General features: G+C 41.1%; 3 protein-coding genes across 4 annotated transcripts; 2 read left to right on the top strand and 1 right to left on the bottom strand.

The window, feature by feature from the left end:
• Positions 1-717: 717 nt before the first annotated feature.
• LOC117191046 (polycomb protein Pcl-like) lies at positions 718-5223 on the top strand. Its single transcript, XM_033396014.1, has 5 exons — positions 718-810; positions 1069-2593; positions 2661-2833; positions 2909-3989; positions 4059-5223. The coding sequence occupies exons 2-5, from the start codon at positions 1118-1120 to the stop codon at positions 4437-4439; spliced, it is 3111 nt and encodes a 1036-aa protein (XP_033251905.1). The 5' UTR covers positions 718-810; positions 1069-1117; the 3' UTR covers positions 4440-5223.
• Positions 5224-6295: 1072 nt separating this feature from the next.
• On the top strand, positions 6296-11887 carry LOC117185751 (polyadenylate-binding protein-like). 2 transcript variants are annotated; one of them, XM_033396017.1, is made up of 6 exons: positions 6296-6444; positions 6964-7148; positions 8931-9403; positions 9473-10502; positions 10572-10882; positions 10948-11887. In XM_033396017.1, exons 2-5 carry the CDS (start codon positions 6983-6985, stop codon positions 10823-10825), a joined length of 1923 nt encoding a protein of 640 aa, XP_033251908.1. In that variant the 5' UTR covers positions 6296-6444; positions 6964-6982; the 3' UTR covers positions 10826-10882; positions 10948-11887. The 2 variants fall into 2 exon arrangements, with proteins under 2 accessions (XP_033251908.1, XP_033251909.1); XM_033396018.1 differs by lacking the exon at positions 6296-6444 and adding an exon at positions 6812-6895.
• Positions 11888-12959: 1072 nt separating this feature from the next.
• Positions 12960-13609, bottom strand: LOC117191051 (essential MCU regulator, mitochondrial-like). Its single transcript, XM_033396022.1, has one exon. The coding sequence runs from the start codon at positions 13499-13501 to the stop codon at positions 13229-13231; it is 273 nt and encodes a 90-aa protein (XP_033251913.1). The 5' UTR covers positions 13502-13609; the 3' UTR covers positions 12960-13228.
• Between the last annotated feature and the right edge of the window lie 11696 nt (positions 13610-25305).

Raw genomic sequence — 25305 nt, forward strand, 5'->3', positions numbered from 1 at the left:
TTACACATGTGATTTTTTGCGTGGTCCGCGCAAATCTTCAATTTTCTCCTTCCATATGTCAATCAGCAGGCTCTCAAGCGCGGCACTCCATTTCACCCTGCCGACTGCTGTTGTTCTCTTGTTTGCTGCATTGTGTAATAATATTATATATTATAAACAATAAAAAACAAATATATCTATTCAACGTACCACTGGAGGAGTTTTCTGGCACTAAATCCATTTTATTAATAAGTTTTTCGAAAATTTGGTCTGCTGTCCTTTCGAGCTGTTCTGTTGTTGTTTTTGTTTTTTGTTAATTTTGTCACAATCATTGTTTACGTTTTCGCAGTGAATACCATTTTTCCATTGTGAATGACAATTATTCAGAGTTGCATTTGAAAACCATCGGCTAACTATCGCATAGAAACGTGCGGTTTAGGAACATCCAAAATGGATGGTGGACTAACTGGGAAATTTTCGGAGCGGCAAAACCTTACGGACCATCCCCGAAATGGATGGTGGATGGTCGTCAGTGTGAATAGCCTATTACGGACCATCCCCGAAATGGATGGTGTATGGTGGATGGTCGTCAGTGTGAATAGCCTATAACTTTAGCCAAAAACAGACCATTCACGCGTTTGGCGTTTTTTTGCGTTACTTTGTGGAAATGTTGAAAAATGGTTGACTCTTTTAATTGCCGAAGCAAGTGATTGTTTTAGTGCATTTTTGCGTGTATTAATGATGAACCATGCACAACTATACTTAAAACCTACAACTGAATGTATTTCAATGCATTGCTAATTTAATCCATGCGTTGAAACACACTGAAAGGTGGGTAACATCGCCATTGCAAATGTGTCCCGTCGTGCGTGTGGAAAAATACGATTGTAGAAAGACAGAATACAAAAGGGCCCGCTTCTAGACTTCTATACGTGTAATTTGAGTGAGCGTGTATTGGGGCAAAGCAACAACAAATTCATTGAAAAAGTCGCCAGATTGCTGAGCTGAGCCCGGTGATAATTAATCAAACGCGAAAGAAAATTTAAAAGCCGGCTGTACTAATCGAAGGATGCTTCTTTTCCTTTCCAGATAAGACTGCGCACAATAATCCGCACATAAAACTCACACAACAACAAAGATGAACAACAATTTTCACATGCAACATGAGCACACACCACAAAATGTTGCCCAGCCGTACTTGCAGCAGCAGCCGCCACTCACAGCTCCCACACCAGTTCCCACCCCAGCTCCAACCTACAGCTACTTGCCGCAGCAGCACCAGCATGTACAGCAGCCCCAATGGATGACTTTTCAAATCCTGCCATCCACACAGGGAATCGCCCCTTGCGGACCTACCAATAGACCGAAACGATATTATGCAACCACAACGCAGCTAACGCATCCCAGAACCATACAAATAAATAACAGCTATGGCCAGCAGAACCCTCCGAACAAGCAGCAGGCTGCCAGCTCATCCACTTCCAATTCCAACCCGTTTAATGCTAACAACATACGCATTATATCCACTGCTCCCAGTGTGTACAGTCGTAATAAATCATCACCCGTTCAATCCTACTATTTGACACCACGCCAGGCTGGGGCACCCACGTCCACTAAGCAGCTGAATCAAGGCCTGGTGACTGGCAAACACCTCCCACCGCCACCCCGGGAGCAAGTGGTCCATTCGTCACACAACCAGCCGCATGCGGTCTATGACCGCATCAACATAAGCATAAACAATCACTATGCAGACGCCGCCAGTACCAACCTCACCACACCTCTTGGCACGGCCCAGCAGCCTTCACCCATCATCCCAGCTATACAGCACAAGGCCCAGTCTATCCTGTCGCTCATTGACAGCAGTCCGGCCGATAGCAGCAGCAGTAGCAGCAGTTCCGTTTCCAGCAGCAGCTCTGGTGAAGGGACGACAGCTACTGTCGCTGTGATAGTCATAGATGAACCGGACTCCACCACAACGACACCTCAAACGCCGCCAACCACACCGGAGACAATGAGTTCTCCCGGAAAGTCTTCGCCCTCGCCTCCACCACCACCCACACCCATACCCATACCCATACCGACGCTGCTTAAAGTGTCGAGCCAAATGAAGCCGAGCTTCAAGAGCACCGACTCAGCGCCGCCGACACCTCCAACGCCGTCGCCCCCCGCTATTAGCTACTCGCTACAGGAGGATGTATTCGTTAAGTGCGACGATGGAAGACTGTATTTGGGAACCATCGTTTGTAAAAAACCCGATCAGTTTCTAATCCGGTTCGATGACAAATCGGAACAGTGGCATGAGCTGGACAAGCTACGGAAGCTGGGCGCCGGCTCATCAGGTGGCGATGGAGGAGCCGGCAGTGGCTCGGATTATTCTAATGCCTCGGTTAGTGGACCCATGTGTGTGGCCTGCAAGCGCTTGGACCAACAGGATGTCGTTGAAATCTGCGAACGTTGCGGCCGGGGCTACCATCGTGGCTGTACCACCGAAATAGCCCATGGCAGTGGAATTTGGAGTTGCAAGCGATGCGCGAAGCCCATGAAAATGCAACAGCCATTGAATTATGAAACAGCGAAGAAGCCTCCAGGGATTTGCCGTCAGTTGCCCTATCATGTGAGTAGATCATGCAGAGTACGGATTATTGCACAGAATTATTGATTATTATTGGTTCGTTTCTCAGGCGGATAAACTCAGCTGGGATGAGAAGCATCGGGTTAACGAGGAGCAAATCTACTGCTACTGCGGCAAGCCAGGAAAATTCAATCACAACATGCTGCAGTGTTGCAAATGTCAGAACTGGTTCCACACTCAGTGCATGCAGAACTTTAAAGAAAAACTGCTGCGGGGCGACACGTAAGGAGAACGCTTTTCACTTTCGTTTCACTGAGAACCAGCATCTAATGGTAATTTAATTTTTTTTTTTTGCAGATTTTTTGTATTCTTCTGCACGGTGTGCAACGATGGCGTGGAATATGTGCGGCGCCTTCAAATCGACTGGGTGGATATGCTCCACATTGCGCTCTATAATCTGCGCAAGCATCATAATCAGAAGTATCATCATCTGCTAGACATCTTGCCATTCGTCCTCGAGCAGCGCCACAAGCTCCCCATAGCCGAGCAATGGAAGAGTCTGCCAGAGACGGCACTAATGGAACGCATCAAGCAAACGTTGAAGGATCACACAGGGAGGTTTGTGTGCGGACGTGAGTTCAAGCGGGATCCAAGCTTTTTTGCCCTGCGGCACAGTGGGCCACCCGTGACACCAAAAGTGTGGCTGCAACCGCACGAGGAGGTCTGTGATGCGGTTCTGGTGAATAGGTTCAACATATTGCTAATGCCAGGGAAAGAGAGTGAGAGTGGGTCCAAAGATGTGTACGAGTTCCGGACGGATGAGGAGGAGGCAGCCAATACCAGCGAAGATGAGATACCGATAAAGCAGATCATTGAGAAAGCGAAAAAGAAAGCCAACAAAACCCCTGAAGAGCAGGAGCTGCAGCAGAAGCACCTCGATAAACTGGACACACTCGACCTAGCCGATGATAATGCCAACGATGGTGACCATGGAAAGTTTCCAGCACCTATTCAACCGCAACCAAACGCCAAGAGCAGCCGCAAGCGGAAGGCTTTCCACTTGTCTAAGCGCTACGACAGCAGACGAAACCACTGTGATCTTTCGTCCGATGAGAATTCAAGCAGCAGTCGGGGCACCAGCTCCCTGGACCTCATTATACCGCCGCCAGTAAATTTTCGAGGCCGCAACAATCCGTTTCTTATGGCCACACCGAAAAAATCATCACAAGGGAAAAGCAGCCTAGCATTCGGGCTGGGAACGGGAACGGGCATTGGAGTCGATGGCGTCATCAACAGAATTTTTAAGCTAAAGGGAGGCGGAATGGATCAGCCGCGCGTCTTGCGCACCATAAAGCGAAGACTGAGTGCCAAAGATATAACCATAGGCCCCAACCAGGAGGTGCGCAAGCGTTGGAATCGCCGCATGACAACCGTCGAGGTAAGAGCCCAGAACGATTGAAATCTGATCTACTTGAATCATACAAATTTGTTGTTTTTTTGTATATAGATTATCAATACGACGACCATCAATCCTTTATCCAGCCCATACTTTCCCCTATATGCCAAAGATTCGCTGCCGCCGACAGAAAAGCCTACGCATGGCCGTCTACTGCGCCAACGGCCGCAAAAGTCCGCTCGCAGCTCTCCCATCGAGAGTCGCAGAAATTCCAACAGCTCGACGGCAACCAGTGGAAGCAGCAGTGCTGGCAATGGACATTCGATACTGGATCTAAAGAAGTCTGTGAACAAGTACTTTGGTGGCGCCATGAATCGCATTGATGCCGGTGAACCGTTTGCCATCCGAGCCAAACGCCGCACGGGAAATGGTCAGGTTCAGTACCTTGTGGAATGGGGTGGAGATGCAGCGACAACGACAAATGGAGTCTAAACCTATTGGCATTTTATTTAGATCCATTCTAGACTATAATCATTATCATTTTTTTATGTTTATATTTTTTTAGTTTTTTAAGACGAGAATGTTTACTGCTAGCTTTTGGCTTTTTTCATTATTTTTCATTATTCATTATTTTTGTTACTGTTTAAAGTTGATTACCGATCCACTGCCAAAATAGCTAAAGAATGTTTAAAATATTGGATCAGCATTCAAAACGATGCAATGTTAAAGCGAAAAATGCAAAACACGCAACTGAATACAGGTTTTTATTGTGCAATGGCAGTTAATTGTTGCAACAAGAAAAATATGAATTAACCACAAAATTGTCGCAGTATTAGAAGATTTAACTGGAAGCTAATCTAAAATTCTTTGCTGAAAGAGAACGTATTAAATTAGAATTCAATTAGAATTCGATTCAGTTTAGCCCGTGTATATTTTCGAAAAATATATGTTGGAAGGAAACGGAAACCACGCTCACAAATCATGTTATGCATACAAAAAATACTTGAGGTATACCATACAAAATTAAACAAATTTAGTAATAATATAATTACCTAATAAATCTATCCATACACTAGACGAAACTTCATGACTAAGGAATACATACATACCCATAAGGTTTAAGTATTAAAAGCTACACGAAATCAAAATCGAGTAGAACGCAAACTAAATCTCATGCATTTGCGCATTGCAGACTTATATTATTATTAGAATAAAATGGAACAAAATATGAAAATTTGTAAAGTATATAGTGCCCAAATAAATGTTTCGAAGAGCATGCTTTCTTGTTCATCATCCTTCCGTTTTTAGAACCACCCCAATAGGCCATATTTTGACACTTTAGTTGACGTCGTGTCAATTTTGGCTAGGAGACTTCATTAGGTACTCGTATCCCAACAGGATAGCACGGAGCGTAGCTGCCAAGGAATAACATAAAAAACATATTGCCGGAAAAACTACAACAAAATATTCATTTATGAATTCGTTCGGTGACGTTTTATTAGATTTTTGTTAATTTCTTATATAAAAGGCAATCAAAAAAAAAAAAAAAAAATTCAATAACGAAAACTCTGTCGAAGTGAAGTGTTAATTTCCCGTTACCGCTGAATTAGGTAAGTTTTGAACAAAGAGTACACCAATAAGTTAAGACAACGTCAAATACGCATACAAATTTAAGCTAAGTGGAAGTCTTTGAGGGAATTCGGTTAAGCCACCAAGCTTCTTTAAATTAAATTTATATTTCGTAGCAAACGGCGCGGCCGCCGTGAAAACTTATTGAAGTAAAGATAAATCAAAGTGAGCATGCGCACATAGTCCGAGAAACATTTTTTATTCGTCATTCTGCTACATGGCAACTACACAAAAGTGACGGCTATAAACCCGTCAAATGTCTGAAACATTTGTTGGTCATGTCGGTTGATTTTATTGTCTCAATCGGTCTGCGTTTTAATGAATTCGTATTCGGGGAGGTCTGAGACGCCCCAAGCGGCATTTCAACGTGCAATTTTGCAACGAAGGACATTTTTTTTTAGCCCTGGTTCCTATTGCACCAGCCCTACGTCAGCTACGCAACTTAGAGATGAGCCGGAGACACCGATGTTTCTGAAGTTTTTTAAAATTCATTTTTTGGCGCCAACTAAATATAGGGATGCGATTGTGGATATATCTGATCTAAACTAACGTGAAACCGTGAAAAAATAGTATCTGCTTGCTCCAAAAGTAGTACGGATTATGTACCCCACAAAAATATCCACATACTCAGTCCAGTAAACTATCGCATCGCCACCACACATATTATCCACACACAATATGTATCGATGAACTGTCGAGTCGTCAGAGTCCGTTTACGTGAGCGGTCGTGGATTCGCTTGTAGCACACGGCTTATCACATATTTTTTGTGAAGAAAAAAACCTTAAAAAACAAAAAAAAAATTAAAAACATAAAAATTAACAAAAAAAATTGTAAAAAGTAGCAAAAAATTCGAGCAAGTGTTTAAGCGTAAGTAGCAGAAATGAAGACGACGGAAAACGGGTGAAGCAGGGGCACAGAGAATGCGGAATTTTGTTGTGAAATGTGGCTCGATGAACGTCGACGCAAGATGGCGATGTGAAAACGTGATTTTTTGCTCTGAAAAGCATGAAAGGGCCCAGCCCCGTGGTGACGTTCGAATATTTCGCTGAAATTTAAGCTAAATCTAATATTTTCGACTAGGCAAAACGTGTCTAATTGTGTGCTTGTGCGTTTGTGTGTGTGGAAATTTTTCTACGCGAGTGTCTGCGTTGGTGCGAGAGACGAAGAGGGCCAGCAAACAACAATGTCGACCCGTTCGACTGTCACATGCGTCAGAGTTGCCACACATACACACAGACAGAAAGACGAACCGAAAAGCAAAAGCCACGCCGCTTTTTTTTTCTTTCTATTTCTCTGCCTGCCTTGCCGAATCCATCCGGTTCGAACATAAAGAAAAAAAACCAGAAATATATATGTGAAACGTAAAATAATTTATTTAAATTACAGGTAGACCCGATCACCAAATATGGCCTCACTATACGTCGGTGATCTGCACCAGGATATCAACGAAGCTGGACTTTTTGAAAAGTTCTCGACTGCAGGTCCAGTTCTGTCCATACGCGTCTGCCGCGATGTGATTACCCGTCGCTCATTGGGTTATGCCTACGTGAATTTCCAGCAGCCAGCCGATGGTGAGTAATCCGCCACAAAAATCCGCCGCGCGTCATGCGGCAGCGCCCCTCGGTCGGTTGGGCGGGAGGAGGGCTGGGTTTTGCCTGGGATCCGCGCGTAACAGCCTTCTGCTGGTGTCACACGGGCCACTTAACGGTGCAGTAACTGCATCGCCTCTTGAAAGATGCAGTCATTGCATGTCAACGTCCAAAGAAAGGCAGTAAAGTAATGTGCACGTAGTTGCACTGCACCCCTCAGAAGGCATCCAGTAGTTCTCCCTCCCGCTCGAAACAAAGAAAACACGTGTGCACATTTTGCACACACACAGAGACGTATATGTACATATATATCTGCCACCGCACAGGGGTTTCATCATTTTGAAAATGTACATATGTAGATTATATGACAAAATTCTTGAAAACGAACATTGGAGTCCACGTTTCAAAGTAAAAATGAACCCGGAATCTTCGCCTGCTAACTGTATGTGTTTGTGTGGGTGTCTATATGTGAACATGTCAATTCCATTTGTGTTGTTGTACATGGAAAGAAAGTGGAAAAGGGGCGGCAAAAACAGCTGGCTTTTGCCAATCAAATCACCCATTCGACTAGAAACTTCTGAATAGCGTAGTCTCCATACTGAAAAAATGCAATAATGACTGTGGCATAATATGGATCCACACAGCACACAGCGGGCTTATAACAGCCCCACCCCGCACCAGTCCTCATTGTGTTTCATCGTTCGTCCGGATTTTTTCTCTGGCTGTTTTGTGTTGTTTCCAAGCGGCATAAACTCTCACGCACACAGCCATGCGCTCAATTGTCAATATCTTTCCGTGTTGGTGTGTGTGAAATTAACGCGCTTGCATGTGTGTGAGCTCTTCCATAAACATGTGTTGATTGTTTAAACCATTTCGACTCCCCATCATTTTAGGTTATATTCCAATGGCTACATTTCTGCATGCTTTCTTTGATTGCCGAATAACGATGTTTTATTTTTGTTTTGCTTTCACTTTCATATGGCACGTACCCATTCATGTCTTTTCCGCTTTAATTCATTAACACTTCCAAATTCTTGACATGACACTGAACCAAGCCGCCATCCTCGCCTCCCCCTTGCTCCATGCCTTTCGCCTATGGAAATCTTGTTTCAACAATAAGAAAACAAACTTTCACTGCGCATAGCTGCTGCTTCTTCGTTTCGGCTGTGTTGTCCGCGCTCACATTATATTTATTGAATTAAGCACACGGCTGGGGGCCGTGCATGTGGATGGGGCCCGGCATGTGGATGGGGTACTGATTACGCTGCTCTGTGAAAGCTTGGCGCATTCCATCCAGTTTACTGAACTCCCAATATAAGGTTAGGGCGAGGCGTCAATGCATTGCTGGGGTTGGTCGAAATAAATAATAAATAGCAACTTCTACCCGTTGGTTGGTCAAACTAGCATTCCTCGTTGATCCGACTAAGATTCAAAGTTGCCAGAGAAAGGAATGCAAGTTACCATGTAGATGGGTCCTCATGCCATCGACAGAAGTAGAAGCATTACATTCAGAATATCTTGTAGCACCTGCATCCTCTATAGCAACTTCTACCCATTGGTTGGTCAAACTATCATTCATCGTTGATCCGACTAAGATTCAAAGTTGCCAGATCAAAGTCCAGGCTTTACTTACCATGCACTAGGCTGCTCTTCGAGCATAGCCAGGGCAGAAGTAGAAGAGTCACAAGAGCATTAAATGTCATTTATATAATCCTTTAATTTTTGAAACCGATTTCAAGTTTTTTCACATTCTTTCATTCGCAGCTGAACGTGCTCTGGACACAATGAATTTCGACTTGATCCGCAACAAACCCATTCGCATAATGTGGTCTCAGCGCGATCCCTCCCTGCGCCGCTCAGGTGTTGGCAATGTGTTCATTAAGAACCTGGACAAGGGCATTGACAACAAAGCCATTTACGACACTTTCTCTGCCTTCGGCAATATCCTGAGCTGCAAGGTCGCCATCGATGAGAAGGGTAACTCCAAGGGCTATGGCTTTGTCCATTTCGAGACTGAGGAGGCAGCAAACATATCCATCGACAGGGTCAACGGCATGTTGCTCAACGGCAAGAAGGTGTACGTGGGCAAATTCATTCCCCGCAAGGAGCGCGAGAAGGAGCTGGGTGAGAAGGCCAAACTCTTCACCAACGTGTACGTGAAGAACTTCACCGAAGATTTTGATGACGAGAAGCTCAAGGAATTCTTTGAGCCATACGGCAAGATCACTAGCTACAAGGTAAGTGATTCGCAACGGCGCAACGGGTGATCCGGACCTTATACAATTTCTATTGTTCAACTCTTGTAGGTCATGTCCAAGGAAGATGGTAAGAGCAAGGGCTTCGGGTTTGTGGCCTACGAAACTACAGAGGCTGCCGAAGCCGCCGTTCAGGCTCTCAACGGCAAGGATATGGGCGAGAGCAAGTCCCTGTATGTGGCTCGTGCACAGAAAAAGGCTGAGCGCCAGCAGCAGCTCACGCGTAAGTTTGAGGAGCTGAAGAAGAAGCGCCACGACTCTGTCTTCGGTGTCAACTTGTATGTCAAGAACTTGGACGACACAATTGATGACGAGCGTCTGCGCAAGGATTTCTCCATGTATGGAACAATTACCTCGGCCAAGGTCATGACCGACGAAGAGGGCCGCTCCAAGGGCTTCGGGTTCGTCTGCTTCATTTCACCCAATGAGGCCACATGCGCCGTGACAGAACTGAATGGCCGCGTCATCGGCAGCAAGCCTCTGTACGTGGCCCTGGCCCAGAGGAAGGAGGAGCGCAAGGCTCACCTCGCATCGCAGTACATGCGCCACATGACCGGTATGCGGATGCAGCAGCTTGGACAGATGTTCCAGCCCAACACCACTGGCGGGTTCTTTGTTCCGACCATACCTCCGAGCCAGCGCTTCTTCGGTCCCCAGATGACCACCCAAATGCGTAACGCCCCTCGCTGGGCTCCTCAGGTGCGTCCAGCTGCCACCGTGCAGAGCTTGCAGGCCGGCGCTGCCGCCGCCGCTGCTGGAGGCTTCCAGGGTGCAGCCGGAGCGGTGACCACACAGTTCCGTTCGGCTGCAGCCGGTGCACGTGGTGCCCAGCCACAACAGGTGCAGGGCACGCATGCCGCCGCTGCTGCCGCGGCTGCAAACGACATGCGCAACACTGGAGCCAGAGCCATCACCGGCCAGCAGACAGCAGCTGCCCCCAACTTGCAACTCGCTGGTGCCCAGATCGCTGGCGGTGCCCAGCAGCGTGCTCCCAGCTACAAGTACACATCGAACATGCGCAATCCCCCTGTGCAGCAGATGCAGCAGGCGCAGCCCATGCCGCAGCAGTTGCAGGGCAAGAGTAAGTTGAAAAGACGCACCAAAAAGGCTTGTGGACACGCGTTATTATTTCTCTTCTCACTTCTTTCAGACTCTGAGAAGCTCATTGCCTCATTGTTGGCTAATGCCAATCCCCAGGAGCAGAAACAGATCCTGGGCGAGCGTCTGTACCCGATGATTGAGCGCATGCACGCAGCCCTGGCCGGAAAGATCACTGGCATGTTGCTGGAGATTGAGAACTCTGAGCTATTGCACATGTTGGAGGATAAGGAGGCCCTCAAGGCCAAGGTGGAGGAAGCCGTGGCCGTGCTCCAGGTGCATCGCGTTAGCGAGCCCGCCAACTAAGCTCGAACACCAAAAAGCGGATGAAAATTTTACACAGAACACTCGACACCCAAAAAAGTATGTATTTCCGCATTTGAAAGCCTTGGGCCGTGGTTTATAATGTTCACTTCATTCTCTTGCAGTTTTCCTCTTTACTTTCAATTCATTAACAGCAACAATTCGCATTCAATAATTCTCGTGCAAAGAATGCACGGCTTCCAAGGACAAAAAATGAACACACAGAACAACTTATGGGTTGGCACGTCGCAAAGAGCTACAGCCTTTTTTCTCAATCCCAGAAACCACTTAAAAGAATCATTTAATTTCGAACGCATTTACGCAAGTACACGAAGAAAAAGGAAGAAAAGCAAGAAACACGTATTCCGCAAATCGATTTGAATATCCCCAAAATCAATTTTTGCAATTTTATAGAACAACAAAGAAGAAAAGAGAACAAAAGGCGAATTGAACATTTATTTTTTGGCATTGCTTAAATTGTTTCAATTTTATTCTGTATATGCGTAAATAAATAAATGAAAAATAAACACAATTCAAGCAAAAAGATTGTGGCAAGATACGTGTGAAAATTCAGACCAGTTTCTAGCTTTTTCAAAACCTTTTTTTGTCGTACACTTTTTCGTCAACACTTCAACAACAAAAACAACACGAAAGCGAAATGTAATTTTTTCTTTATTTCCCACTCAAAAATCAAAACTTTAAAAAAGCTTTGTGTTTAGAAAAAGCGAAAGAAGCAAAGCAAAAGACCCACACACACTTTTAAAAAAGTAAAGAAAAACAACACAAAAAAATTGCAAAAAATGTTAAAATAAAAAACGAAAAAATGTGAAAGAAAACTGCGAGCAGAACAGAACAGAAATGTAAAGAAAGAAGCGAAGAAAAGGGAAAAACGCAAGCCGCAAGAATATGAGAGACAAGTTTTTGCTACTTTGAAAAAGATAGAAAAATACAAATACCAACAGCAGAGAAGAGAGAACATATGTTGAAAAATGAACGCGACACGTATAAAATAAGTGGAAAAACCAACAAAAAAAATTGCAAAACTATGTAAAAGCACAAAAAAAAGAAAATTTATATACACACATACACAAACCAACACAACCAACACAGACACAAACACACATATTAAAACAAAACATATACGGAAACAAAAACAAAGAAAAATAAAGAAAATCGCTAAAGCGCAACCCCCGTACGGAGGGAGAGCATACTGATGGGGATGAAAGAGACTACAAGTAGAAGTAGAGGCAAAATAAATCCATTGCAAGCCGGATTTTGTGTTTATCCGAGAAAAGGGGACCCCCCCACCCACACCACACACCTTTATTACAATTTGCAAAAAATATTTAACGAACGAAAACGGGCCAGGCGATCGCCAAGGTCCCTAATTGCGGTCAGACTTCTGGTATAGCGAGAAAAAAGATTATTGAATATAAATAAATACTGTTTTTACACCATTCATACGATATATTAATGCAAACAGATAGGTCACCACGCCTCCAAGTGTCTGTCGGGGATGTGAAATTCATATTTTTTTATTAAACAAACTAAAAACAAAAAATCTTTGAAAAAATTGCAAAATACAAAAAACATTTATACGCAATAAATGCAAAATATTTAAAAAACGCAAACAACAAAACCAAGAACAAGAAAGGAAAACAAACTATAAAAAAAACCCAAAAATCCGAACTGGAGGATATTTCAGTGATTTGCTGAAGATTGGAGTTATCCAAATTGCGAGATGGAACTCTTACTTTTCAGAAAAGAAAAGCAAACCACACAATTATATATATAGCAGATATATATGTATTCAAGCGATATAAACCACAATTTGTTTAATTCAGAAAATAGAATTGTTAAAATTTGAAGCAATCTCAGAAAAATGTAATAGTCGCCAGAGAGCAAAATTCAGTAAAGAGAAAAACCTTTGTACACCCAAATTTAATTACAATAAAATTCCACTTCGGCATGTTTGCTTTTTTGGGGAATGGGAATAACAAATGTGGGCTGAAAACATATACATATGTATGTATGTATGTATATTTATATACTAAATTTTAGTCAGCCCACAAATTGGTCCAGTCCAGCTGGCCATTATGTAATTGGAGATTGTCAAACATATTGGGGGAATATCACATTACGATAGGCAAATAAACTTTTTATTTATTGAACTAACATCGAAACATTTTAAAGCAGGATGTGGTAAGTACATACAAACAAGAGTATAAAATGTGAGAGCTTTGGGATCTTAAGAGTGGAGATTTACATTGAATAAATAGCTAATAAATGAATAAACATTTGGCTTAGTGCAAAAGGAGGAAGAACCACCATTGGTTATAGTTGTTCATCACGCCTAGGGCAGACTCCCGTCAGAATTCGTCAGTCGGTGAGGTGAGCTTGGTTTGATTAGTCCTCATCGTCGTCGTCATCGGAGGGCACAAACAGATCGTTCTCCTCCAAAAAGTTGGCCACATTCTTGCTTATAGTGGCGCCAATGAAGAGTCCTGGTATAACGGCACAAAAGGGCATCTCGTCGGGCTTTGGCTTGAGGGCCCCACTGCGGAAATACACACCCGACATGTGGCGACGCTGGATGATGCTGTTGCTAGGATTGCCTGCAGCTTTGCGGGCAACCTGCTTTGCAGCCTGGAGTGGAAATGTCAAGCGCAACACAATCATCTTCAATCCGTTCTTATTGTGCGTTAAGCGTGTGCGTTGTGCGTGTAGACTTTTTATATTATTAAATTAAATTGTCTCCCAAATTTTCCTTTTTGCAGATGATAAGTCAAACAGCTGTTCCAGCGATGAGTAGTGTTCAAAAATGCACAGTGAAACCCCATTGCACAGCACTGACTTGGCGCGCTTTTTAAATGTATCTTAACTTTTGTTAAATAGTTAAAAATGATAAAGCACAAAACCAAATCTCATGCTTTGCGCAAGAGGACTTAAAAATATTCACAAATATTCCCTCCCAACTGTATAGGTAGGGTGTGTTCGATGAGTGCTTTCAGGCTTCAGCAGGGATTGCTTCCTAGTATGATCATAGGACACAGTAATATTATGCTGGAAAGAGCTTTTTACTTTTGTTCAGTAGACCGGCATGCATGCCAAATTTCATCGAATAAATCAATGAAGACTGCAAGGCAGTATTCTATATCATTAAAGGCCTGTAGGATGTGCTTTGCCAATCTGTGGACCAGCTCCACGGTCCCGTATCTCTCCCGAATGGTGATCCGGCTAGTATCGGCATTATTTATAATATCACCAAGTCGATTGACAATAAGCCTCTCTGACACCTTAGATAAGGAAGAACTGCAGACTTATTAGCCGATACGACTCAGGGTCATCTTCACGTTCTCCAGGCTTATGGCTTAACATCGTAGATTTACGGTATGTAACCGGATAGGAACCTGTCCATTTGAGCCAACTTCTGCTCAAGGAACTTGCTTTGCAGTTCCCTCCATACCCTTATTTCGTAGTGGCTTAGCGGTATGGTTCCATAGAATTCTGTCCCAGGGGTCCCAACACAAATAAAACAATTGTTATTTGGGTTGCACATTTACAGCTTTTAAATTTGTGGGTGTATACATATAGTTAAATATCCGCAACTCGAAATTTAGTTTTTAAAAAAGATTTTATTTTTAGTACTTAATTTCTTTATGTCACAAGATTGGTTGAATTCCCCGACTTAACTTTACGTCTGCTTGTCTCAAGCGGAACTGATCTCTCTGCTGCTGGCTAGTTTCCATGAGCCCTTCTCTTGGAACTCCCGACTCTGGCTTCGGGCGTTGCTTTCCTCGGCTGGATCGATATTTGGGGATGCGTCGGCTTTGATGAAAGGCATCCACTGCTGGCGGTCGGTGTTGCATTACATGACGGAGCTAGGAATGTGATACTCCTTGGTTTTATGTCTAGCTTTGATTGGTCCTCATGAGTGGCGTGTTTCTAAAGAATCGATTTCTCGAGAGTGGCGTGATTCTAATGTTGATGAAACAATGTGGTCCATTGTTTATATTATGGGGGGCCCTAGCTTGGAGTATGGGAAGAAACAGTTATTGATTCTTGAGTGGGGTCCTGTTACTTGTGTGGATGGGGTGGATGAATTGTACATAAACATAATGTGTATGGGATGTGGGGAATTATGGATGTCACTCCCCCAACGTTTGTTATTAGCCTGTCCCTAGGCGATTACCCTCGGGTATAGTGACGGGGTGTCAAGTGCGGTGGCTGAGGTTGGTTCCTCTTCTGCTTCTATTATAGGGTTAATACATTTAACCGTGACTCCTTTAGAAGTTTTCTTAAATTTAACAGCTACATAACTTAGTAGTACTAATATAATTATGACAAATGAAATTAGTAGACTTATTTGTAATAGGTTACTATATTTGGTGTATTGCATAATTATTTCATTAGTTTGGACATACGACAGTGGTTTTATTTTAGTTATGTTGTTGTTGACATAAACATTCTGGGCAAAATCTAATATTGTGTTTGATATTGTAAATTCATTTAATTGGATTGAACAGTTGTAGATTTTTATAATGGTATTTCCTTCCGCTATGATTTCTTGGTTTACACAATTCTGGTTTAGCGTTGTTTTTGGAAGATTCCATGTGATTAGTATATTGGGTTCAATAAAGTTTATTTGAAAGTTTTGAAAAGTTTTGGAATATGGACATTTAGTGGGAATTTGCATTAAAATTCCTTTTATACAATTGTCATTGGTTTTCAAGCTAGTTTCTTTAACAAATACTTCTTCATTTTTTATGTAGTACTTGTCGTATGTCATATCTGTTAACATGTTATTTAATTCGTCTGGATACGGAACGATTTAATAGATTGGTACTTTTGTAATGTCTTTGTGAATGTTGGAAATTATTAGAATTTCGTTGGTATCAGATTTTAGCCATGTGGAGGTTTTTATATTTAGTATTTTCTCAGAATTTATTTGTTCCAGGTAGTCTTGTTTTAATAATTTTGGATTAAATATACCGAGCCTAGTTAATTGCATACCTAGTTCTATATCTTCGATATATTCTGTGAAATGTTGTAGATTGAATATCAAAATTTCTATTTGTTGATTCCTGTCTTTTTCTTCATTTAGTTTGTTTATGACGTTTATTCCGCTATTAACTGCATCTATTACCAAATTTAGTTCATTCATTTGAATGCTATGGCTGGCTAAATTTTCTATTTTTTGTTCCAAATCGACTTTATCTTCCTGATCTAGTGTTCCAAAGAGATATTTGTAGGCTGTTCCTACTGTATTGATTAGGCCTCTTTTATTTCTTTTGGTTATTTTTAGCCCGTTCATTTCTCTTTGCAATTTGTCTACTAGATATTTTATTTGGATTATGTCCTGGAATTTAGTGGCTTGCATTAATAAATTTTGGTATAGTTCTTCGGTTTTAGTTACATTAACAGTTAGATAATGGTATTCGTAATTGATAGGTATGTTAATCGATCCTGTTTTGAATATCATATATCCGTTTTGGGATTTTATAGGATTTATTTCTATGTTTTGGCCCTGTGCCATTACGATGGTAATTATGAGGAAGATGAGGATTTTAATTGTGTTGAAGTTCGCCGATTCCATTAACTTCCTCGGTTTCTCTGGAATTATTATATTTGCTTCTATTAGATTTCTTCTTTTCCTTGAATTTTGATTTATAATGAGTTATTTTCCTACCCCTATTCTTTTCTTCATAATGTTTTTCGTCTACCTGTCTAATTTCGCCCGTCCTTTTGAAAGGATTTGTTACCTTAGACTTAACTAGAGGTGATAGTTTATAGCGGGTATCTACTTCATACTCTATGCGGTTTTTATTTAATTGAGTGATTTTATTCACTTTATTTAGTTGGGTGTCATAATCAGGTGAGCCTGCATAAATGAATATATCAGCTGGTGTCCTATTTGTGGTATTATGTTTGGTTTTATGATTATAAGTATAAAGAATTAATTCAAACTTCGTGAATCTATCTTCTGGGTTATCCTCGCTAGATATTATTCTTAATTTTTCATTTACTGTTTTATGAAATATTTCTACGTCAGATATTCCATTTTTGCTGGAAGTGATCTCTATTTTGACGTTTTCCGCATTCAGCCATGCTTGCAATGCTGTGCACATAAAAGCTGAATCTTTATCGGCTTTGATTTCAATTGGTTTGCCCATCCCGTTAAAAACTTTCATTATGGCTCTTTTTGCTTCTAACCAGTCACGACTTTTTATACCCGATACTCAAAATGAGTATTGGGGTATATTAGATTTGTGGTAAAAGTGGATGTGTGTAACGTCCAGAAGGAATCGTTTCCGACCCCATAAAGTATATATATTCTTGATCAGCATCAATAGCCGAGTCGATTGAGCCCTGTCTGTCTGTCCGTCCGTCCATCCCCTTCAGCGCCTAGTGCTCAAAGACTATAAGAGCTAGAGCAACGATGTTTTGGATTCAGACTTCTGTGATATGTCACTGCTACAAAAATATTTCAAAACTTCGCCCCGCCACTTCCGCCCCCACAAAGAACGAAAATCTGTGGCATCCACATTTTTAAAGATACGATAAAACCAAAAACGCAGAATCGGTGAGGATGACCATATCTTCTACAGTGCAAAATCTGAACCAGATCGTATAATGATTTTAGCCAGAATCAAGAAAACAATTTCATCTTTCTCGCTCTGTCTCTCTCTAACACACAGGTTTCATGGTCGGTTTTGTCAATTGCAAAATATGAGTTCAAGGATCTCAGAACCTTTAAGAGCCAGAGCAACCAAATTTGTTATCCACACTCCTGTGATATCGGACATTGACCGTTTCGTGTCCAAATTTCGCCACACCCCCTTCCGCCCCCGCAAAGGACGAAAATCTTGGGCATCCACAAATCTGAGACTATTAAGGCTAGAGTAACCAAATTTGGTATCCGCACTTCTGTTAGATCTTACTATAAAACGTATATCTCAGAATTTCGCTCCACCCTTTTTCGCCCCCACAAAGGACGAAAATCTGTTGCATCCACAATATTGCACATTCGAGAAAACTAAAAACGCAGAATCATAGATAATGACCATATCTATCAGATTGCTGAATCTGGATCAGATCAGATCATTTTTATAGCCAATAGGAACAAATCAATTTGCACTGGCTACGCAGCCCCCGACGTCACGCTCAGACTGATTTTCTGTCTCTCTCGCACGCACTTCTTGTCGTGTCGTTTAATATTAGCGGCGTCTGCCGGAGGAGAGTCATACTGACTTAGTATCGGGTATAACTGTAGAGTTGCGGTCTCCGCAGCAACTCACAACGTTCCCCCTCGTTACTTCTACAAGAGTGGCAAACTTCGAGTATACGTCAATACATGATAGGAACTGTTGGTTACCAACCATATAGAAATCTATGACGTATTTCTCTCTGATGTTCAGTATTTCCGGTGTAGTTTCGAATGCCAACTTCGTATTTCTATGCTCTGTTTTGGCAATATTACAAGTAGGACATTCGTTTATGATGTTTTGGATTAGTTTTTGATAATCCGGGTAATAGTACAGCTACATGATTTTCTTTGCCTGGTAGATATTTCATTTTAAAATCAAACTCATTTAGTTTTATTTTCCACCTTTGTAATTTCATATTTGGCTCCTTGAGGTTGTTCAACCAAATCAAGGGTTTATGATCGCTTTGTATCTCGAATGTTCTACCGAACAGGTATGAACGGAAATACTTGGTTGCCCATACGATCGCTAATAATTCCTTTTCGATGGCTGAATAGTTTATTTCATGTTCATTTAGGGTTCTGCTAGCGTAGCAGATCGGTTTGTGTTCTTGTGACAAAACCGCTCCCAATGCTATGTTACTAGCGTCGGTTGTTACCGTGAACATTTTGTCAAAGTCTGGGAACGCAAGGATAGGGTCTGAGGTGATGAGTACTTTTAGTCTCTCAAATGCCTCGACGTACTTTTCTTCCTTGGGGTCTATGACAGCTCCTTTCTTTAGTTTGAGTGTCATGGGTTTTGCTATGTTTGCAAAATTAGGAATGAATTTCCTGTAGAACCCGCACAGACCTAAGAATGACCTTATTTGTTTAGTCGTTTCTGGTATTGGAAATTTGACAATGGCAGAGATTTTGCCTGGATTTGGTACTATTCCTTCAGTAGTGACTACATGACCTAGGAATTCAGTTTCCTTTTTCATGAATTCACATTTATCCATTTGTAGCTTCAAGTTGGCGTCTCTCAACTTTCAAAATACTCTCCTTAGTGACAACAAGTGTTCTTCCAATGAAGTGGAAAATATAATGATGTCATCTAAGTATACAAAGCAATCTTTGAAGATTAACTCTTCTAGCAGATTGCTCATACATCTTTGGAAGGTAGCTGGGGCAGTGGTTAGCCCAAAGGGCATACGAATGAACTCGTAATGTCCATGCTTAGTGGAGAACGCAGTTTTGGGGATTAAGCTAGGTTCCATGGGTATTTGATGGAAACCTTTTGCTAAATCGATTGTCGTAAAATACTGACATTTACCTAGTTTGTCTAGGATTTCATCCATTCGTGGAGTTGGGAATTTGTCCTTAACTGTTATTTCATTTAGACTTCTATAGTCTACTACCATTCGATATTTTTGCTTTCCTGAAGCATCTATCTTCTTCGGAATAATAGATATGGGCGAGCAGTAAGGAGAATTCGACTTTCGAATTATTCCCTGCCTGATCATATCTTTGATTTGCTGGTTTACCTCCTGATCATGTATCTGGGCATATTTGTATGGTCGTCTGTAGACCGGGTCTTCATGTTGGGGTTTTGATCTCGTGCTTGATTGTACTTGTGAAAGTCAAATTGTCACCTTCTCTGTACTGCACATCCTTAAACTCATATAAGACCTTCTTTAACTCTTCCCTCTCTTCGTCGTTTAAGTGTTCCAATCTTAATTAATTACATTCCCTTAATTCACTGTCTAGAGCGGAAGCGAAGTATTGATCTCCCTCTGGAGATGGGTCAAGGCACTTAGGTGCGATCTTCTCTTCTTTTGTAGAGGGATCAGTGCACTTCTGTGCGGTCTTGCCGGCTTCAATAGCTTCTCCACTCTGAATGATTGGGTACGACCTAGCTCCTAGTGTTACAGTGTCATTTCTGTAATCGATGACGGCTTTACTTGCCATCAAGTATTCTCTTCCTAATAAAATATCATAATTTTCGGAAAAGTTATGTATGTAGAACTTTTGTTCGGACGGACAAGTTTTGTTCGCATTCCTCATTATACTCTAAGTTAAACGGACAGGTCCATTAATGGTATGGACCGTAAGGTTATCGTCTTTTATCTCGGATAATTTTCTTTCATGATGTTGATCGATGATCCCGAGTCAGCGATACACCTTAATATTCTTTTATTAATGGTAATGTTTATATAGGGTCCTCCTCGGTTTCTTCCGAGGCGGCTTGATGAAAATTTACGTCCATCTTCGTTTGGCCACTCTGGCTCTCCCTCCCTCTTTTAGTAGGTTGGTTGGGTCCACTCCCACTAGCTTGGTTTTGAGATATTTGCTGATTGAATGGATTCTGAGCCCTACCTTGATTCAAGGAATTTTTGAACTCATTGTATAATCCAGGATTTTGGGAATTTTGATTTTGTTCGATTAGTCTGACCTGTTCCAGATGAACTCTGAGTTTGATTGTGATAGTTAGTAGTATTATAATTTGGATAATAGTTTCCAACATTCTTTCGATTTGATTGAGACGATTTCGATTGATCTTTATTTGTACCTGAATCTGTTGTACTAGCTTCGTACAATCCTTCTTCTTGTGCTGCCTTCTTAAGATTAGACAATGTGGTAATATCTTTTCTTGCTAAGGTCATGAACATTCTGTCAGGAAGTTTTCGAGTAATGACATCTTTAATTGTGTTGTTCAAAGCGTTTTTATAAATGACATTATTCTCTGGTATGTTTTCTAAGTTTAGCTTATTGTTTATTAATAATGCTTTTATCTCTAATTCTTCTATAAACTTACGAAGACTGCCGTTGAATCTGGTGGTGTATAGTTGTCGTAAGAGTTCTTCATATGGTGTGTGATTTTTGAACTCGTTGATCAGCGCCGTCTTCAGTTCGAGCCACGTGTTGGGTTGTATCATTTGCGATATGCGTTGTGCCTCTCCTGACAGTTGGATCTCGGTCGCTCCAAATAGGATCCTTTGTTGGCGAAGATCTTCAGTTGGATATAATCCGCATACATATTCGATTCGTTTGATAAATGAGCTTAGCTGTCCAGATGAACCGTCATAGGCAGGTATTTGTCTGATCGACAGCAGTGCCTGGTTCAAGTGGATTTCGCTCAATGATAGTGGTGGTAACGCCATGTTGTTGGTGTTGATTGGGTTTTGTTTTGTTTTCAGTAGTTTTTAACTTTATTTTGGTTCACTTGTAATTTTTTTGATTTTGTATTTAGTGTTTCACTGTTCTTGGTGGATCACCATCTCCGCTTACTTCAGTTCACTTAATTTTAGTTTTGCAAATCGTATGTGCTCGTAACACATAGGTTCTTTGGCGGATTTCACAATTTTATTAACGATTCCGGGATTACGTGATCACAGTAATTAGAAATTACACAAGCTGACCATTACCGAAATACAGGGGTTAATTTTAAACGAAATCCTACCGACTGCGCCAGTTAAATATCCGCAGCTCGAAATTTAGTTTTTAAAAAAGATTTTATTTTTAGTACTTAATTTCTTTATGTCACAAGATTGGTTGAATTCCCCGACTTAACTTTACGTCTGCTTGTCTCAAACGGAACTGATCTCTCTGCTGCTGGCTAGTTTCCATGAGCCCTTCTCTTGGAACTCCCGACTCTGGCTTCGGGTGTTGCTTTCCTCGGCTGCATCTTCGTGTCGGTGGCGTACGTGCCTGGATCGATATTTGGGGATTCGTCGGCTTTGATGAAAGGCATCCACTGCTGGCGGTCGGTGTTGCATTACATGACGGAGCTAGGAATGTGATACTCCTTGGTTTTATGTCTAGCTTTGATTGGTCCTCATGAGTGGCGTGTTTCTAAAGAATCGATTTCTCGAGAGTGGCGTGATTCTAATGTTGATGAAACAATGTGGTCCATTGTTTATATTATGGGGGCCCTAGCTTGGAGTATGGGAAGAAACAGTTATTGATTCTTGAGTGGGGTCCTGTTACTTGTGTGGATGGGGTGGATGAATTGTACATAAACATAATGTGTATGGGATGTGGGGAATTATGGATGTCACTCCCCCAACGTTTGTTATTAGCCTGTCCCTAGGCGATTACCCTCGGGTATAGTGACGGGGTGTCAAGTGCGGTGGCTGAGGTTGGTTCCTCTTCTGCTTCTATTATAGGGTTAATACATTTAACCGTGACTCTTTTAGAAGTTTTCTTAAATTTAACAGCTACATAACTTAGTAGTACTAATATAATTATGACAAATGAAATTAGTAGACTTATTTGTAATAGGTTACTATATTTGGTGTATTGCATAATTATTTCATTAGTTTGGACATACGACAGTGGTTTTATTTTAGTTATGTTGTTGTTGACATAAACATTCTGGGCAAAATCTAACATTGTGTTTGATATTGTAAATTCATTTAATTGGATTGAACAGTTGTAGATTTTTATAATGTTATTTCCTTCCGCTATGATTTCTTGGTTTACACAATTCTGGTTTAGCGTTGTTTTTGGAAGATTCCATGTGATTAGTATATTGGGTTCAATAAAGTTTATTTGAAAGTTTTGAAAAGTTTTGGAATATGGACATTTAGTGGGAATTTGCATTAAAATTCCTTTTATACAATTGTCATTGGTTTTCAAGCTAGTTTCTTTAACAAATACTTCTTCATTTTTTATGTAGTACTTGTCGTATGTCATATCTGTTAACATGTTATTTAACTCGTCTGGATACGGAACGATCTATTAAATTGGTACTTTTGTAATGTCTTTGTGAATGTTGGAAATTATTAGAATTTCGTTGGTATCGGATTTTAGCCATGTGGAGGTTTTTATATTTAGTATTTTCTCAGAATTTATTTGTTCCAGGTAGTCTTGTTTTAATAATTTTGGATTAAATATACCGAGCCTAGTTAATTGCATACCTAGTTCTATATCTTCGATATATTCTGTGAAATGTTGTAGATTGAATATCAAAATTTCTATTTGTTGATTCCTGTCTTTTTCTTCATTTAGTTTGTTTATGACGTTTATTCCGCTATTAACTGCATCTATTACCAAATTTAGTTCATTCATTTGAATGCTATGGCTGGCTAAATTTTCTATTTTTTGTTCCAAATCGACTTTATCTTCCTGATCTAGTGTTCCAAAGAGATATTTGTAGGCTGTTCCTACTGTATTGATTAGGCCTCTTTTATTTCTTTTGGTTATTTTTAGCCCGTTCATTTCTCTTTGCAATTTGTCTACTAGATATTTTATTTGGATTATGTCCTGGAATTTAGTGGCTTGCATTAATAAATTTTGGTATAGTTCTTCGGTTTTAGTTACATTAACAGTTAGATAATGGTATTCGTAATTGATAGGTATGTTTATCGATCCTGTTTTGAATATCATATATCCGTTTTGGGATTTTATAGGATTTATTTCTATGTTTTGGCCCTGTGCCATTACGATGGTAATTATGAGGAAGATGAGGATTTTAATTGTGTTGAAGTTCGCCGATTCCATTAACTTCCTCGGTTTCTCTGGAATTATTATATTTGCTTCTATTAGATTTCTTCTTTTCCTTGAATTTTGATTTATAATGAGTTATTTTCCTACCCCTATTCTTTTCTTCATAATGTTTTTCGTCTACCTGTCTAATTTCGCCCGTCCTTTTGAAAGGATTTGTTACCTTAGACTTAACTAGAGGTGATAGTTTATAGCGGGTATCTACTTCATACTCTATGCGGTTTTTATTTAATTGAGTGATTTTATTCACTTTATTTAGTTGGGTGTCATAATCAGGTGAGCCTGCATAAATGAATATATCAGCTGGTGTCCTATTTGTGGTATTATGTTTGGTTTTATGATTATAAGTATAAAGAATTAATTCAAGCTTCGTGAATCTATCTTCTGGGTTATCCTCGCTAGATATTATTCTTAATTTTTCATTTACTGTTTTATGAAATATTTCTACGTCAGATATTCCATTTTTGCTGGAAGTGATCTCTATTTTGACGTTTTCCGCATTCAGCCATGCTTGCAATGCTGTGCACATAAAAGCTGAATCTTTATCGGCTTTGATTTCAATTGGTTTGCCCATCCCGTTAAAAACTTTCATTATGGCTCTTTTTGCTTCTAACCAGTCACGACTTTTTATACCCGATACTCAAAATGAGTATTGGGGTATATTAGATTTGTGGTAAAAGTGGATGTGTGTAACGTCCAGAAGGAATCGTTTCCGACCCCATAAAGTATATATATTCTTGATCAGCATCAATAGCCGAGTCGATTGAGCCCTGTCTGTCTGTCCGTCCGTCCCCTTCAGCGCCTAGTGCTCAAAGACTATAAGAGCTAGAGCAACGATGTTTTGGAACCAGACTTCTGTGATATGTCACTGCTACAAAAATATTTCAAAACTTCGCCCCGCCCACTTCCGCCCCCACAAAGAACGAAAATCTGTGGCATCCACATTTTTAAAGATACGATAAAACCAAAAACGCAGAATCGGTGAGGATGACCATATCTTCTACAGTGCAAAATCTGAACCAGATCGTATAATGATTTTATCCAGAATCAAGAAAACAATTTCATTCTTTCTCGCTCTGTCTCTCTCTAACACACAGGTTTCATGGTCGGTTTTGTCAATTGCAAAATATGAGTTCAAGGATCTCAGAACCTATAAGAGCCAGAGCAACCAAATTTGTTATCCACACTCCTGTGATATCGGACCTTGACCGTTTCGTGTCCAAATTTCGCCACACCCCCTTCCGCCCCCGCAAAGGACGAAAATCGGTTGCATCCACAATATTGCACATTCGAGAAAACTAAAAACGCAGAATCATAGATAATGACTATATCTATCAGATTGCTGAATCTGGATCAGATCAGATCATTTTTATAGCCAATAGGAACAAATCAATTTTCACTGGCTACGCAGCCCCCGACGTCACGCTCAGACTGATTTTCTGTCTCTCTCGCACGCACTCCTTGTCGTGTCGTTTAATATTAGCGGCGTCTGCCGGAGGAGAGTCATACTGACTTAGTATCGGGTATAACTGTAGAGTTGCGGTCTCCGCAGCAACTAACAACGTTCCCCCTCGTTACTTCTACAAGAGTGGCAAACTACGAGTATACGTCAATACATGATAGGAACTGTTGGGTTACCAACCATATAGAAATCTATGACGTATTTCTCTCTGATGTTCAGTATTTCCGGTGTAGTTTCGAATGCCAACTTCGTATTTCTATGCTCTGTTTTGGCAATATTACAAGTAGGACATTCGTTTATGATGTTTTGGATTAGTTTTTGATAATCCGGGTA

This window comes from Drosophila miranda (assembly GCF_003369915.1).
Source record: "Drosophila miranda strain MSH22 chromosome Y unlocalized genomic scaffold, D.miranda_PacBio2.1 Contig_Y1_pilon, whole genome shotgun sequence".
Classification (NCBI taxonomy): domain Eukaryota; kingdom Metazoa; phylum Arthropoda; class Insecta; order Diptera; family Drosophilidae; genus Drosophila; species Drosophila miranda.

Excerpts from the sequence above, each read along its gene's own strand:
- LOC117191046 (XM_033396014.1), top strand. The coding sequence starts at position 1,118 with ATGAACAACAATTTTCACATGCAACATGAGCACACACCACAAAATGTT. Across the intron at positions 2,834-2,908 it reads AAACTGCTGCGGGGCGACAC|ATTTTTTGTATTCTTCTGCA; the intron begins GTAAGGAGAACG and ends TTTTTTTTGCAG. Across the intron at positions 3,990-4,058 it reads GCCGCATGACAACCGTCGAG|ATTATCAATACGACGACCAT; the intron begins GTAAGAGCCCAG and ends TTTTGTATATAG.
- LOC117185751 (XM_033396017.1), top strand. The coding sequence starts at position 6,983 with ATGGCCTCACTATACGTCGGTGATCTGCACCAGGATATCAACGAAGCT. Across the intron at positions 7,149-8,930 it reads TTTCCAGCAGCCAGCCGATG|CTGAACGTGCTCTGGACACA; the intron begins GTGAGTAATCCG and ends TTTCATTCGCAG. Across the intron at positions 9,404-9,472 it reads GCAAGATCACTAGCTACAAG|GTCATGTCCAAGGAAGATGG; the intron begins GTAAGTGATTCG and ends CAACTCTTGTAG.
- LOC117191051 (XM_033396022.1), bottom strand. The coding sequence starts at position 13,501 with ATGATTGTGTTGCGCTTGACATTTCCACTCCAGGCTGCAAAGCAGGTT.